Genomic DNA, 15,311 nt, shown 5'->3' on the forward strand with positions numbered 1-15,311 from the left:
CTAATCAGATATAAGAATTGTTAACAATACTGTATTTTTATGAAGGCCTTCACGTTCATGGCTTTTTTCTATCCTCTGAAAACAAATTCATCTCTTGAAATGTGCTGAAGTAATTGACAAGGTTTGGTATCTTCTTGCATTGAGTCACAAAACAGTACTGCCACTGTGTCAGAGTGAACAGAATCATTGCTACCTTGTTTATCGTGGCCTGGTCAGCTCCTTGAACACTCAGCCAGTTTATGAGATCAGGGTCTTCGGTCCCTGTGCCAGTGGAATGACGATGACAGACAGACAATCCAGGAATATCTAAAACAAGCATTTTTGAGAAAAGGTTTTGTGTTGCCAAAGCAACCTCTTGTCATTTTTGACTGCTGAAGCACTTTCTTCAGTGAGCTTTCCCTTCAAGCTTAGAATACCAGTATACCCATAAAGACAGATAAATGTCAATTCCCAAAGCGCACACTTAATTACAGTTATAGGCAATTATAGACCAATTACTCTACTTGGTTAAGGGTACAGTTAAAGTAGTGTGAACATTGATACAGATACATTTTCTGTCCTCTTCAGAAAATGACTTTACTAGTACAAGACACATCAATTTCACTGTAACTTTCTACACTAACGTTGTTGTATCAGTTTAGCTAAACTGTTCAGCGTAACTCATACAATTGGTGCATAGGCAATGCCTTAGACTGAGGATCGGCTGCTTTAGGCAAGCAACACTTCTTTGAAGCACATTACACGGAAACATCAAACTGCATTAGCACTTCCACCTTCTTCAGGGCAGATACATATCAAACTCCGCTTCCCTCAGTAAGCTTTAAGTTGTGTTTACATCTCACCAATTAGATCCTCTTGAACTTTCAGTGTAACAATTGGAACAGTCTGTAATTCAGAGAACACATACCTAAACATACTAGATTATCCTCTTTAGAAATAATATTTTGTAGGATATGAGCCTTGTAAGCTCCCATATAATCACAATCAAAAATATTTAAATCATACCATTCCTTGTACTGTGATTAACAAATTCAGTAATTTGTTTCCACAACGTACATTCTTACTTCAAAGCAAACCCTACCAGAAGCAGCATAATAAAGCATCTTTCCTGAGACTGGCTCAATAAAAAGAACAGAAGTTTAGGTGCCACTGTCTTCATCTGTAGCCAGTATGAAACTTTTCCTTGAAAACTCTTCTCACGTACCTATTGGCTGTGACCTAAGCTGTAAGTTTCTGATCTCTTGATCTTTTTCTTCTATAGCCTGATGTAAGAGGACTTGAAATTCTCTCTCCTTTTGAACCAACTCCTCCAATAACCTGTGAAGTAACGGGAAGGAAGCACACATTTCCTTAAGTAGTTTCAAATTTTCAGGAAAGCAAAGATCTTACTACACTTAAACTGGAAACCTTCTTGTACAAAGACAAGGACAGACTTCTTCAGCTTTCATAGGAATATCTTCTCACTATAGATGTATTATGACCTATATGAAGACATAAACATTCACTGGTTCCTAAAGCTATAGCTCTTTTAAAAAAAAAAAAAAAAGCCCCAAACACACCAGCCTCCATATACACATCCACCCACTAAACAGGTGGTATGGTACAAAATTTCAGTGAAATTCCTACAGCCAGCATTCTGTTTTAAACAAAACTGTGTAAATGAGAAGAACAAATATCAAAGTGTTTCATAAACCAAGGGCTAAACTTTGTGACATAATCCTTTGTAAGGAAAAATGCCAGTTCACATCTCTTCAGCAGACATTTTCAAAGGTATGGCAAGGGTGGAGCTGTGATGAAAATATGGCGAAAACTTATGGCTGCATTTCTTAAATGGGGAAAATATGTTCTCACCCACACAAGGGCTGTCCCTTCCTCACATACTAGGCACTTTGTGCCTACCCTCCTATGCTATATGAAGAGTGAGAAAAGAGGAGGCAAAATGCCTTGTGTCCTCTCCTAAGCAATTACTTCTGAGAATGCCAAGCAGAAAAAAATTGGAACCCATGTTTGACTTCCTTCGCAACACAAACCCAGAGAAACCCAGAGAGATTCAGTGGTCAGCACCTTTTGAACTGATCAAAGGAAAATAATGAGAATACAATGGAAAATTAGTATGTGAAACTGCTGCAAGTTGTTATTTTAGTAAAGCATTTTAGTAAAAAGGACTTGTGAACAATATGTATTCAGGAACTTGGTCAGAGAAATTGGACATGGAGAACAGACTCATAAACCTATCACTGACTTCTGAGTCTTACAAGTTCTGCCTTGAAAGAATTGCAGCACCTTCATGCCTTCCTTGAAGCCTTCATCAGCCTGAGAACTATGCAGTAACTGTTCCATTTTTGTATCATTTTTTTCCCCTTTTTTTTTTAAATTGTATTTATTTATACCAGTTGAGCACTACAACTTTTTTTCTGGGGCACTGAAAGATAGGGACATTCTGGAATTCAGCTAGAGAATGTGCCACAAAAGCACCTTACCTGTCTTTGCACAGAAGTAAACTGCATCTCATGATTGCTTTGTAAAAACATCTAGCCCTACTTTTAGCTTGCATGCAGGCCTACCAGCAGCATAGCTGCATTTGAGTGCTTCCAGACCTGAGCTAACAATTCTTAAGAAGTCCACCCTGCATGTGAACAGAGCTGCTTTGTGCCTCAACACACACCCACAGCATGGCTAATCTCAGTGCAGACTGATATTCTGTGCAGACAGGTGTGCAGTCACCTTTCAGTTAATTTATTGCTCCTCCTTTATAACCATCCATTCTGCTTGAAAAAGGCCTTCGGGGCCAATAAAATAATCAACTATTTTCTCTTGATAACTGCTTGCTGCTTATGTCAATAAAGCTTTAACATGGACAGTTGTTTAAGTATTAATTAGTTACTTCAAAATTTCTGCATGAATGACAGGATGTGATTATTTGGCCAAAGGCTTTGCATTTGAGAAATTTACAAAAGCAAAGTGCTAGAAAACAGTACCTCTACAAATTGATCACTTCTGATGCTACTCCCCATCATAAACTTGGGAAGTGAGCCAATCTAAATTATTTATGTATTTATTTATTTAAGTGCATCAATAAGGCAATCAAAATACTTTCAGTGGTCATCACAAGCAAAAAAAATAATTGTAACATGAGAACTCAAAAATACTGATACTTTATTAAAAACAGTCCAGTCTCATGAATTACTCTAATTACAGCAAAATTCTTGGATACGTTTAAAAGTAAAATGCAATTTAATGTTTTAATTTAAATTGGAACAATAACCACAAAGAATGTTCTACCAGCATAACAACTGTCTTACTGAAGACATTTCTCTTTCTATCAAGGTCATATTCAAAATTTTCTGAGGTTAGTAAGAAATCCAATGTCATAAATCAGATGCTGCAAAAGCTTAAATATCTACTTTAAACAGACTATCTGGTATGTTTTAATGAAAAGAAAACAAAATCATATAGAAAATTATTTGGATAGAATAATGGAGACAGAGATTTGTCTCTGATATTTCTTAAATAAAAAACTCAAAAAAGAACCACTTCTCAGGTTTAAAGTAGAATCTGTATATTTCTGAAAAAATCCAGTATCCAAACATCTCACTTCTTTTAAACAACACACCTAGTTTTCCCACCTTTCTCTGATGAACTAAATTTATTTAATAAAAAGGTAATGCTTGCTGGTAAGCACAGATCCTGCTGCAGTGAATTCTGTGCACAAAACAAGTCTGAAGCAGTTTCCTTGTGGAATTCATGTGCGGCTGACAACTAGCTTGAGTTCATTCCCCAAGAATAACTATAGAAAAGAACAGCAAGTTCTGCCTTAATGGAAACAAAACATAACACCATTCATCAGCCATACACAGCACATGAAGGAGAGAAAAAGCAGAAGCTTGGCAGCAAGCTCAGTTTTTTCAGACCTTCCTTGAAAGGGCACCTGAAATCAAGACTGACCTTAACTTGCATCACTGTTGTTCTGAAATGAATAAAACTAATATAAGTGATTACTCACAGCTAAACAATGACCATCATTTAAATTAACAACTGGCAGTACTATAGAATTTTGATACTATCACTAGTATTCTAGCATATGTATTTTAAAAGCAAAACAATACATACTGTCACAAGTAGGCTAGTGTCTCCTGATGTCCAGACTTACCTGTTTGTCTCTAATTTTAGCCTGCCCAGCTGGACACTCAGTGACCTGTGAGCAGCCTGGGAGTCATGGGATACCGTAGAGCTGAGTGTGCTTACACCTGAGGTAGCTACTGCATCTTCCATGACAATGCAAGGCTGTTGGACAGTTTGATTCTGAGGCTGTACATCTTGATCTTCTTCAACTTCTATATCATCTTGATCTGCTGTATCACTTTCAGATGCAAGACTAAAATGTGGCCTCAATTCTATTAGTAACATTAAAATATAAGAAAAAGAAAAAACATTAAAGATGTTAAACATTAAAACAAAAGCAGACCTAAGTGACTATTTACAGATCATCCTACAGCTTTGGTTAAACCAGACCTGAAATTTCTGTAGCAAGAGAACAGATGATATTTTCTAGGGGTTTAAGACCACTCACACCATAACAGCATCTTAGTTTATGCTGATTATTATTCATCCTATCAAATGTTCAAAAGCTCTAAAAAACAAAAATCTGGATGAATAGGATTCCAGATTTGGCTAGCATTTCATGTCAAATTGTGCTGAAGTACTATGTCCAGCAGAAGTACTTTCTTTTGCTTTATTCCATTCTCAGTGGTTTGTAATTTCTTATGTGTCTGACCTGAAATGTTTTATTAAACAAATGACCATTATTTCTCTTATATCCAGCTATTCTTGTTGCTATTCTGGCATATTTAGCATTCTCCCGTTATAAGAATACTGTGTTTACAAAAAAATTGTATCCAAAGATATAGAGGGGAAATAACAGACAGACCCCTTTCCCAACAATTAAAAGTAGCACACTTCCCTTCTACTTATCAGAGAGAACACTGCCTATTTTGTAATGATGTACATCCACAAAACAGCGGACACAAAGCTATATGTGTACTCTGGTTTCTGTTATTCCCTGTTTAAACTACCTACCAGAGCTTACCAGGTATGCAAGATATGTACACAAGATCTTATACTCCTACAAAATCTATTACTGCAACAACATCTGTTTGTTAATTCTAACCATTTAATATAAATCTTTCTTCCTTCCTTCCTTCAATTGTGGCTTCTTAGTGCTGAGCACTCCCTTTAGTCTCCTCACCAAAACATACTTTTTTTCTGAATCACACTTGGTTTTTGTCCTTTCTGCTGAAGAGCCAACAAGTACATTTCTCCTCTTTACAAAAGGGACATTTGTTCCTTCATCCATTTTGTCTCTTCATTTCAATGCTACATAACTTTTTCAAGGCTGAACATACTAAGATCAACAGTTCCGTGCTTCCTCTAAAGAAAGCAGATTTATTACATAGCAGTTACTCAAATATTGCTAGGCAAATATGTCTGAATTTGCTTTGAACTTCTGCATCACACTAATAAGAACACTAATAAGTTCACTTTGCCATTGTTCACCACCAGGCAGCATAACTATACATCATCTGCTTCATACCGCTCCTAAAACATCCCATAACTTTTAGAAGTGTTAAGGCCAGAGATAAATCTTCACATCATTCATGGGGGGGCTCAGACAAAGGCAACGGGAAGCAATCAGAAGTAGGGTAAGGCAATTAGGGAAGAGGCAGATGATCAGTGCCTGAAAGTTACTAGGGCATAGAGGCTTTTGTTTAAGCTTTACCATGTACAAATAACACTGATACTGAGCTGTATGGGAAAGAAGAGTCTATTAAGGAGGAATTCTACAGTACTATTATACAGCCATAAAGTACGTGCCTGTTAAAGGTGTTTGGCATTCTAATCAAAAGACAGATTTTTCTTATGACTCAAAAGTAACGCAGAAACCCTATTTATGCCTTGCTGGCTGTGCTGGGGATACGGAAAATACCAAGGAGAACAGGAAGAGCTGTAACTTTTGTTGGAATTTTCAGATCCCCTTGATAATTTAAGACTTAACCCACTGCAGAAAACAGGAACATAAGTATTCTGACTTCAGACTTAAAGCATTAAATAATATATTTGAAAATTTCACCATTAATTCCTGTGTAGGGAATGGTGGAATCACAAGCTTAGGAGTTAAGGAGCAGCAGAGAAACTAACTCTGGAAATAAGTAGAGTAATAACAGAATGTTTCTTCTACACAGACTCCTTCCCTCAGCTAAGCTGTGCATTCTACTTCCATTCAAATACATTTAAACATTCAAAATACAATATTCAAACTGCAGATTTTTTTTTTTTTTTCTTTAGACAGCTTCTGACCAGGAGCCAGAGAGACTTTTGACTGCTCCAAAAAGTGCATCATTAATCTGCACTTTGTAAAATACCTTCCAAAATCGGCACATGCCGGCAAGTGGTCTGTCCTTTGAATTTCAAGAGGCAGCATTGTGTACCTCAAAAAAATTAGGCCCCAGAGCATCTTAGTCTACTACAGCTCACTGTGTTGCAGAATTGTTTAGATGACGCATCTTGGAAAGGTGCTTTCCAAAATAACTTGGACAATACACTGATTAGCTTTTGAGTTGCAAAACAGACAGTGAACAGGAAAAAGGCCACTGCTGGTTTCAAAATCTTAAGTGAAGCACCATAATCACAGCTCTAAAGCCTGTTTAAAGAGATCAGCCAATAAATATTTGCTGAGTGTTAAGAAATGACTCACCTGGGACGAGAATAGTAATAGCAGTCTGCACAGCTTTTCTGATTATGCTATCCAATGCAAACATCCAATGTGGCTTGATGTTATGATTTCGGAGAACTTTATTGACCTAACAACAGAGAAGTCAGTTCAGACATTATATCCCCCCACAACTTAAAATTATAATATATGTCAGCATTATATAAAGTGTTTGAAGTTATACATGCTGTATCAAAGCAGGTGATTAAAACTCTCTCATGTTGTCATTAAATGAAAACAGCAACATTGCTAACTTCCACCATTTTATTACAAGTCATGCAATATTTTCTATTTTTTATTAAGTACTAGTTCCTGTGTTAAGTGATTTTTGATGACTGAGATACTGAAGTTTATTTAACCTTCATGGGTGTGAAGAGAAAATTAAAAAGAATGCAAGCAAGACATATCAAGGACTATATTATGGAACACTTGTAACTTAAGCTAATTAATCTTGGGGTTTTTTTGGCATAATTTTCACTGCTTTCTCTGAGCAATACTTATCTGTTTTAAAGTACAATTGTAGGAAATATCAAAGAGCTAGCGTAATGCTGCTCCTTCTTGATTCAGAAAATAGTTAATTAACGTTAGTTTAAATAGTCAGGGGACTTCATTTGTACACTGTGCCATTTTCTCTTTCCTTCCACTTTTCACTTCATACAATGAAATAGTTTTCTACACTGGGTTGCTCCTAATTCCCTACAGGCCTGCTTTCAAACTGCTTTTAGCCCTGTTCCCAGGTGCCTCTATGGATGCTCCATGCCACTTGCAAGAACGTCTCTACCTCAGGGGAATTGTTTTCCAACACCCAAATGACAGAGAAGCAGCAGGTGGGGTGACGGTGCTACAACGAAACGCCTAGCCACAGTAAGCAGCAATAGCACAAAACAGACTTGGTGCTGTTTTCCAGGCATGGAAGCAGTCCAAAGCAACAGACTCTGTAGGAGGAGAACTCAAGAAGTTGCAGGAAGATACAAATGTAACTGTATTTAGAAAATCATGAAGTTACTCAAAGCCTTATAAAAAAAAGTAGCAACTACTGCTTACTAAAAAATGTGGCAAGAAGATACTTCACTCAGGTCTTCCTAAAAAAGAGGTTAGTTTAATTCTCTCACATTGTGGTAACCTCTCCGTAAAAAATGACTAAAGTTACACAAATGATGCCTTCAGAAGATATGTAAGAGTTAATAATGTTATTAATCATATTATCATCACTGCCCCAAAGCAACAGTGTTCAGTAATGCAGTAATTTATGTAGGTACCTGTACTGGGTTTGGCTGGGATGGAGTTAATTTTCTTCACAGCAGCCCCTATGGTGCTATGTCTCAGACCGGTGACTAAAACAGCCTCGACAACACACCCATGATTTAGCTATTGCTGAGCAGAGCTTACACAGTGTCAAGGCCTTCTGTGTTTCTTACGCTGCCCTACCAGTGAGTAGGCTAGCGGTGGGCTAAAGGCTGGATGGGGACACGGCCAGGACAACTGACTTAACTGTGTGAACAGATATTTCCTTCCCTGTAATATCACGCTCAGCTATAAAACTAGGGGGGTAGTTTTTCCAAAGGAGCCATTGCTCAGGGACTGGCTGGGCATTAGTCTACTGGTGGTGAGTGACTGCTTTTGCATCACTTGTGGGGTTTGGTTTTGGATTTGGATTTTTTTTGGGGGGGTGGGGGTGGTTTTGTTTTGTCGGGTTTTTTTCCCCTTCACTTATTAAACAGTCTTTATCTTGACCCACAAGTTTTCTCACTTTTTCCCCTCCTGATTCCCTCCCCCATCCCGCTGGGAAGGAGTGAACGAGCGACTGGGTAGGGGCTTTCCTGTACCTGCCAGCCAGCATCAGCCCACCACAGTACCTGTGTCTGCTCAGTTCTGCTGCCAATGGCCACGAGATGGCACTGGGACACTGTGCTTGGACTTGGCGAGCTGTCAGCAGGGCGGGGGAGCCTGCCTTGTGCCTGACACCTGGGCTGGCCCATGGCCCTCCGAGGCAGCACAAGTCCTGTTTGCAAACACTTTGCACCTTCCCATGCTGACTCCTACCAAGACACTGACATGTGTTTAGCTAAGTGCCGCCTATTTAAGTACTGAAGAAACACAATGTAACTTTGTCAAGAACACAACAATCCACAGTAATACGATTCAGCTATTTAGATTACAGCACAAAACTACTTTTTCTTGCTTGCTCCAGTGAGGATATTGTGATTATTAAACCTTGTTACCTGAGATTACCTTATTAAGTCCCGAGAACAAGGGAACTACTTTCCCTCATTTTTAGCAATATCCCAGTCTCTGCACTATCTGAGGTCTTGATACTGATCTGGATTTTGGTGTTCTACTACAGAAATCTAATGTATGTCCAAAAAAATTAAGACTGGGCACATATAAAGCAAAGTTTTTCATTGAACTTTCTGTGGTTATCTTAGTTAAATGATAGAGAGATAGCAATGAAAGAGACATTTATCAAATAAAAACCAGCAACTTGTAATGATAAAGTTAAGAGAAGAGGTAACATTTTTATTGAAAAGAACATGACTCAGGCAATTACCACCGAACAACTGATGCCAAGCAGCATCTCCATCAGAAAACCAACCCAGATATTTGTACTTTTCCCCCCTCAATTTTTTTCTTGACCTTGTATGTTTGGTTTTTTTCTTCCAAGTGTCAAAACAGTAGTAGTATGAGGCTAAGTAGAATGGAGAGCTGAAGTATACTCGAAGTGAAGACTCAAAGAAAAAACTTTCACTTGTAGAAACCTCTCTTTTACAGATTAATTTCACACATTAGTGGGTTGTTTTTTTTTTTTGTAAACAGCATCTAATTCTTGTCAATCTAGGCTATGCAACAAACAGTTTACATGCTATGTAATCCTTCCTGACAGCTCTCTTGCTTGTCAGAGTGCCCCAGGTTTACATGCTAATAGAATCATCCACCTCAAATGCCTACTTGGATTGTTATTTCATTTTTACTACACGACTTCAGTCTGGACAAGTGATGCCCAGCACACCTGTACCCTCCCATGTTGGTTATTCATCTTAAATCGTTAAGCCTAATTAAGTCAAGTTCAAGAGATATGCATTTATGTAGGATAAGCCTGACATTCAATCTTGGTCGTATTTACCAGAAAACCCTCCAAAAAGAGATTTTTTGAAAAGGCTTTCCTGCTTTAGTATTATGACATGACGTTTACACAACTGTGCTGAACCTTCTAGATCTTTAATCAGCAAAATCCCAACAGTTGTGTCCAGGATCTGTGTCCTGCCAAAGGATCACATGGCAACCCAGCCAAGTCATGGCTGTGGGCTGGGTTTTTGTTATTACAGGTTCAAAGCTCACAAATATTATTGTTTCAGTAACTCTGGATGGAAGTGAATGAATTTCTGTTTGCTTCTGGCTCCTAGCTTTTTTTTTTTTTTTTTCTTTTTTTGGGGGGGGCAGTTTTGGTGCCAAAAGTTAATAGTAAAAATGACAACTTACAGCATCTTGAAAACCAAACAGCACGAGCTGCACTTGACTGATACCATGACTGTCAAAGTCTAACTCCAGTTTCAGTTTTGAAAGAGTGGTTGCGATGATTTTACGATCAGTGGACCGTACAAATTCTCTGAGGCTGGAAACAAGCGTTGTGATATGTTCCCATTTTAGCTTGGGTTCTTCAGCTCCCTGGTAGAAGAGAGAGGAAAAGAAATAGTTTTGACAGCCATCTTTTGAAACGTACCCCTAGAGGGACTTTAGCCAATAACATCAGTTGGCAATATGGATTTTCAGAAACTCTACTGCTACGGCTAAGGGAAAGGTGCAGCTGCAGGTCAGATAATGGTAGCAGCATAACTACAGCAGCACAGAGTTCTACCGCTGAGCTCCCTGCTGATGCAGGTTACTTGAGCAAGTAGCTGACTTTGTTTTATATCAGTTGCTGAAGTATATGTGCACACTATAGTCTGTATCTCTCATTGTACAGGAGTGAAAAGATATGAATAAATATACTGTGCACTGAATACTACAAATTACTCTTAATTGCAAATAAAGATGTACTTTGCAGTGCCTCTAATTTCAGAGTACCTCTGAGAGACAACATGCAAACTCCCACAGTAGCATTTAAAAGAAGGGATTAGTCAAAGTCACATAGAAGGCTCAGAAGAAGACTAGTTCTTTCCTACATAATTTCTCAATACGGAACTTTTACACTTACCTATTCTTAGAGCAGGTCCACAAATCTGTCACCTTTCTATTATAAATATTCATATGCCTGTTTTTAAAAGCTTTTGTGTTTTTGCATGAGCTACCAAAGTAGCAAGAAGCTCAAAAGCATTCATCAGAATAACTAGCATAAGTAGCTAAAAAGTACTGTGTTTACTCTCTAAAGTAAAGGTATGTGAACTGAATACAAATTTCAATTCCAAATCTTAAAATTAAGCCAGAGATAGAACACCATACTCATTGTTCAACACAAACTATTAGATGCTTATGCTGAAGGAAGTTAAGTAATTATTTATATAGACTAAAGATATCTGACACTGATTTCCATAACAGAAGGACATACAGCATTTGGTTCTGTTGTATTTGCCAGTTTTATGCCATGAATGTTACAGCTGACCAGACATCAAGAACTCTGCCAATAACATTGAGGTTTTAACTATAGTTAATTAATTCTGATCAGGATGAAACAAAGACAATTTGATTATTTGAAAGAGATAAACTAAAAAAAAACCACACACAAAAAAAGCTCTAGAGCAAACATTCCACTGACTAAAGCACCTGTCTCTGAGATAAAAGATCCTAGCCTCTGATCCTGATCTGCTTGGATTTGGAGATTTCACCTGATGATTGGCTATACTGAAGTGGATCTCCTACTCTGTCCTGCAGTAGCTGATCTCCTTTTCGTGTAAATAATTAAAAAGCCATTAAGGCAGATGGGTGGACACACAACACACTGTAGCCCTGGACTAGAAGTTCCAAATCCATCAAGGCATGCTGGGGACAGGGCAACCAGTATGGCTCCCTAATAAAGAACAATGACCTATTTGGGGAGGGTCATTCTCCTCCCCTAGCCCCCACACTCAATGACTTTGTTGAAATTGTTCTTATGAAAAGTTTTTGTGAAGGGAAAAGCACTATCAAAGCCTAAATCCTGGTAAGGCCTAACAAGCAAGTCAGGCTTCCATCTATCAGTAACTTGCATTTAAGCAGGACATAACAGGAAGCCAACTCAACTGCCCCTTAACTGCAGTTACTACCACTTTCTGGTGGTTTGAGTAAGTTTCCTACTCTTTGACCAGGGTCCCGCTCTCAAGGGAGAAAAACAGTGTTTGGGAGTCAGAATTCTGCATCCTCTTGAAGAGCAGATAGTCCCATGCATGTGTGCTTTGAACTCCTTGGCTCTACAACTCTGTGTCTCTGCTCCTATCTTGGGCTGTTCCAGCCCCAGCTGAGAAAGGCATGAAACACCAAGCACCCTCTTTGGATCTTGTGATTGAGTTTCAGACTCCCACAATCACTGATTATTCCTTTCATACACATACTAACAACTGTGTCTGTAATAGCAACACTCTAGCAATGCACAGATCACGGGTACCTCTCTTATTGCCTTCTATTTTAACATTTTCTATAGTTACCAGGACAACTGTGGGTTCCTCCCTCCCCCCACCAAGCTCTTTTTATTGGCATGGCAGCAATTTCCAGTTACACTAACTGTAGTACATGCATAAGAATCATATTGGCTTGCATCGGTTTCTAAACAGTACTATCTTTAGAAGATGAGTTGTCACATTTTATACAAATGTTTTAGACCAGCAATACTTAACCTTGAGAATGAAGTGAGTCAATTAACTACTAACACACACATTACAAACAAAACCAAAAAATGTCATCCAATTACGGTGTTGCAACATTTAGCAGTGTGGTCATGACCTGTAATTTATTCAGTGTCATCCTGAACTGATACATCATCATGAATCATCCCCACAAAGGAGTGTCAAAAGGTCATTCTGCAATTATTTTGTTGTTTGCTGTTTGCTCCCACTGTTACTCCATCTTCCCTCCCCTCCATATGTGCTCCCAACTGCTGTGAGGAATAGCTGCAATTTATTTTCTCCCTAGCCCCCTCTTTCCCCTTTTATGGCCGATGGCTAGAAGGCAATGGTGTACCAGTCAGTCCCATTTTTTCTACGCAATAACCTAACATAAGGCCAGAGCAGGCCAAAAGACCTAAACCTCCCTCCGTCAAACCAGTCAGCCAGAAGATAGAACTCTAAAAGGGTGGCAAAGTAATCACCTCCTGCGGATGATCTATCTTACACGAGTTGACCTGACAGCCTTGGTTAGTCCCATTTGAAAAATCACTGGCAAAATATAATACCATGAAAACATGTTTTTCTGTTGTCTGGCCAGCACTAATATCCAGGTATACATATAGTATTTACGAACAACAATATGTAATGCAGCATAAACAATTTTAAAGCCTATTTTTAATAGCCCCAATAAAACAATAAACTGTGAAAGCTTACATGGTGTATGCTTTTTAGTTTAATCAAACCTTATTTTTTAATTGCTTTACTATGTGTAATTTCAAAAGTTCCAGGTAATTGCAGATAAGTCTTCAAATTGCATAAAAATTTTGCTGCCTTCTAAAATTACTTTACCTGAGCCAAAGCTTCCATTAAGTTCCTCACCACCTTCTCTTGGTCCTCAGTTAGTATCCTGTGAAGGGTGGCTCTCCTTTCACTATCCTTCTTTAGCATGAAGAACCCAGAATCTTTCTCTTCAGGTGAAGGAGGTGCACTGTGATCCTCAAAATTTTCATCTGGGATGCTGAATGAAAGACACTCGGTGAAAAGAAACTTTATAAAAACCACCCCAATGCACACATTCCTAATCTACTGTGTAACATAAATGCCAGACAGCTCTTTACCTCAGAAAAAGGGACCGGATTCCCTTCCCATCTTTTTCTCCACAGGATTTGGCTCTTGTTTTGAAAGAGAATGGATCAATTTTTAATTCTGTATCAGGTGAGACAGAACCATATTCACTGCTGCTACTTGTATCTTCCACCAGAACAGGGACAGGTAAGGATATACTCCGAAGATACTCTGTTCGTATAGAAATATTCAGAAATTAGAATTTAACAGTGCCATCACAGTTCTGAAGTGAAAAGGTTATTCTTTCAGAGGAAACAGACTCCAGTCTTCCCCCACACCAATACAAAATATTAAAACAAAACTGACAAAAAACTCCCAAAGCTTATTCTTCTGGAACAGAGTTATCTTTTAGTTACATTTTTATTCAAAAGCTTCCTGAGATATGGAAATGCTGGGCTCTTTGCAAGTTCACTTACAGAACTTCACCACTGGAGTGAACATGCATCTCACACCATCAGTACGCGCTTTCAGCAGTAGCAAGATGTTTCTACAGGGTAAATCATCCAAGCACCTTCCAAGATCTTAATTTTATGTGTGTACATTTATATATACAATACATATAAGTATATATACTATAACACATAAGATACATTTCTTTATCAGATTGTTTTGTACAAGTTCAATTAGTTCATAGTCTTTGATTAATAATAAACGTGCATGTTAAGTCAGAACTTTTGTTTTTAAATCCAGAGGACACATTACTGCTGCAAGAAACTATTCATACCTATTTCACATGAGCACATTTCAAAATGTACTTTGATAGCAACTCAGCACGAAGGTAACTATGTGTGTGTTCGCTGTGTTGTGTGTCCCCCCGCCCTGTTCATTTCCTGAAACGGATGACTCTCCTGTACCCAGGCCTGACAAGGGGTGTCAAATGCATTCCGCTTTTTTCAATTACAGAATTTAGCCTAATAAAAATCTATGTTATCTTTCTCCACAAACCTTGGCCCTATTGCTACTATAAAACAGCCATTTGGTTTCCTGCTCAGATTGCCACTAAATGGCCCTATAACAACAACGCAGCTCTTCAAGCCTGTATTACGCACCTGCCTAGACAATTAAACCATAGTCTGGTCGGATTACAAATAGTAGTTTAAATTTGCACAATGAATTAAAGGTTCCTAACAGAGAAAGGTCACTTATTTTCATAATTGTGCCCACTTCTCTTTGCAGCATTTTAGTGTGACAAATTATACCAGAATAAGTGATAACTATAGTATCTACACAGTTATGTTTCGATAGAGAAGTATGTTAAAAACTCACCATTTGTGTTAGCGGAAAGAACTGTGGGGGAAAAAAGCAAAGAAAAAAGAAGGTTAAATGTGCTGAAATTAACTGAGAAAATACGCATAGTGTAAAGGATAACTCTCTTCCCATTTTTATGGACTATCTGGACTCTCCTGTCTGCAATCTCTAAAAGTGTAATTTATTGCGATTTGAAGTTAATTTTAACCTGGGGGGTGGAAACTACGTTACAAGTGCTCAGCCAATATCATCTCCTTTACCTGGTATTTTTATTTCTTTTAGGTATCATGCAAAAAAAATACAGAAGATATTTTCATATGTATATATGCACACACATGGAACATGTCATTCATACTCTCAAAACTCCTTTGTTACTTTCT

General features: G+C 38.2%; 1 protein-coding gene across 1 annotated transcript in view; it reads right to left on the reverse strand.

Annotated features, from left to right (window-relative positions):
* MAP3K5 (mitogen-activated protein kinase kinase kinase 5) overlaps nt 1–15,311 on the reverse strand; it is a 110,297-nt gene that overhangs the window by 2,842 nt on the left and 92,144 nt on the right. The window contains exons 21-28 of the mRNA XM_072855931.1: nt 14,950–14,970; nt 13,677–13,854; nt 13,408–13,576; nt 10,244–10,429; nt 6,752–6,857; nt 4,151–4,394; nt 1,205–1,317; nt 194–306 (exon numbers count right to left, since the gene is read on the reverse strand). Of these exons, the coding sequence (XP_072712032.1) occupies nt 194–306; nt 1,205–1,317; nt 4,151–4,394; nt 6,752–6,857; nt 10,244–10,429; nt 13,408–13,576; nt 13,677–13,854; nt 14,950–14,970 (1,130 nt within the window). The remainder of the gene's footprint in view (nt 1–193; nt 307–1,204; nt 1,318–4,150; nt 4,395–6,751; nt 6,858–10,243; nt 10,430–13,407; nt 13,577–13,676; nt 13,855–14,949; nt 14,971–15,311) is intronic.

This window comes from Ciconia boyciana, chromosome 3 (genome assembly GCF_034638445.1).
Source record: "Ciconia boyciana chromosome 3, ASM3463844v1, whole genome shotgun sequence".
NCBI lineage: Eukaryota > Metazoa > Chordata > Aves > Ciconiiformes > Ciconiidae > Ciconia > Ciconia boyciana.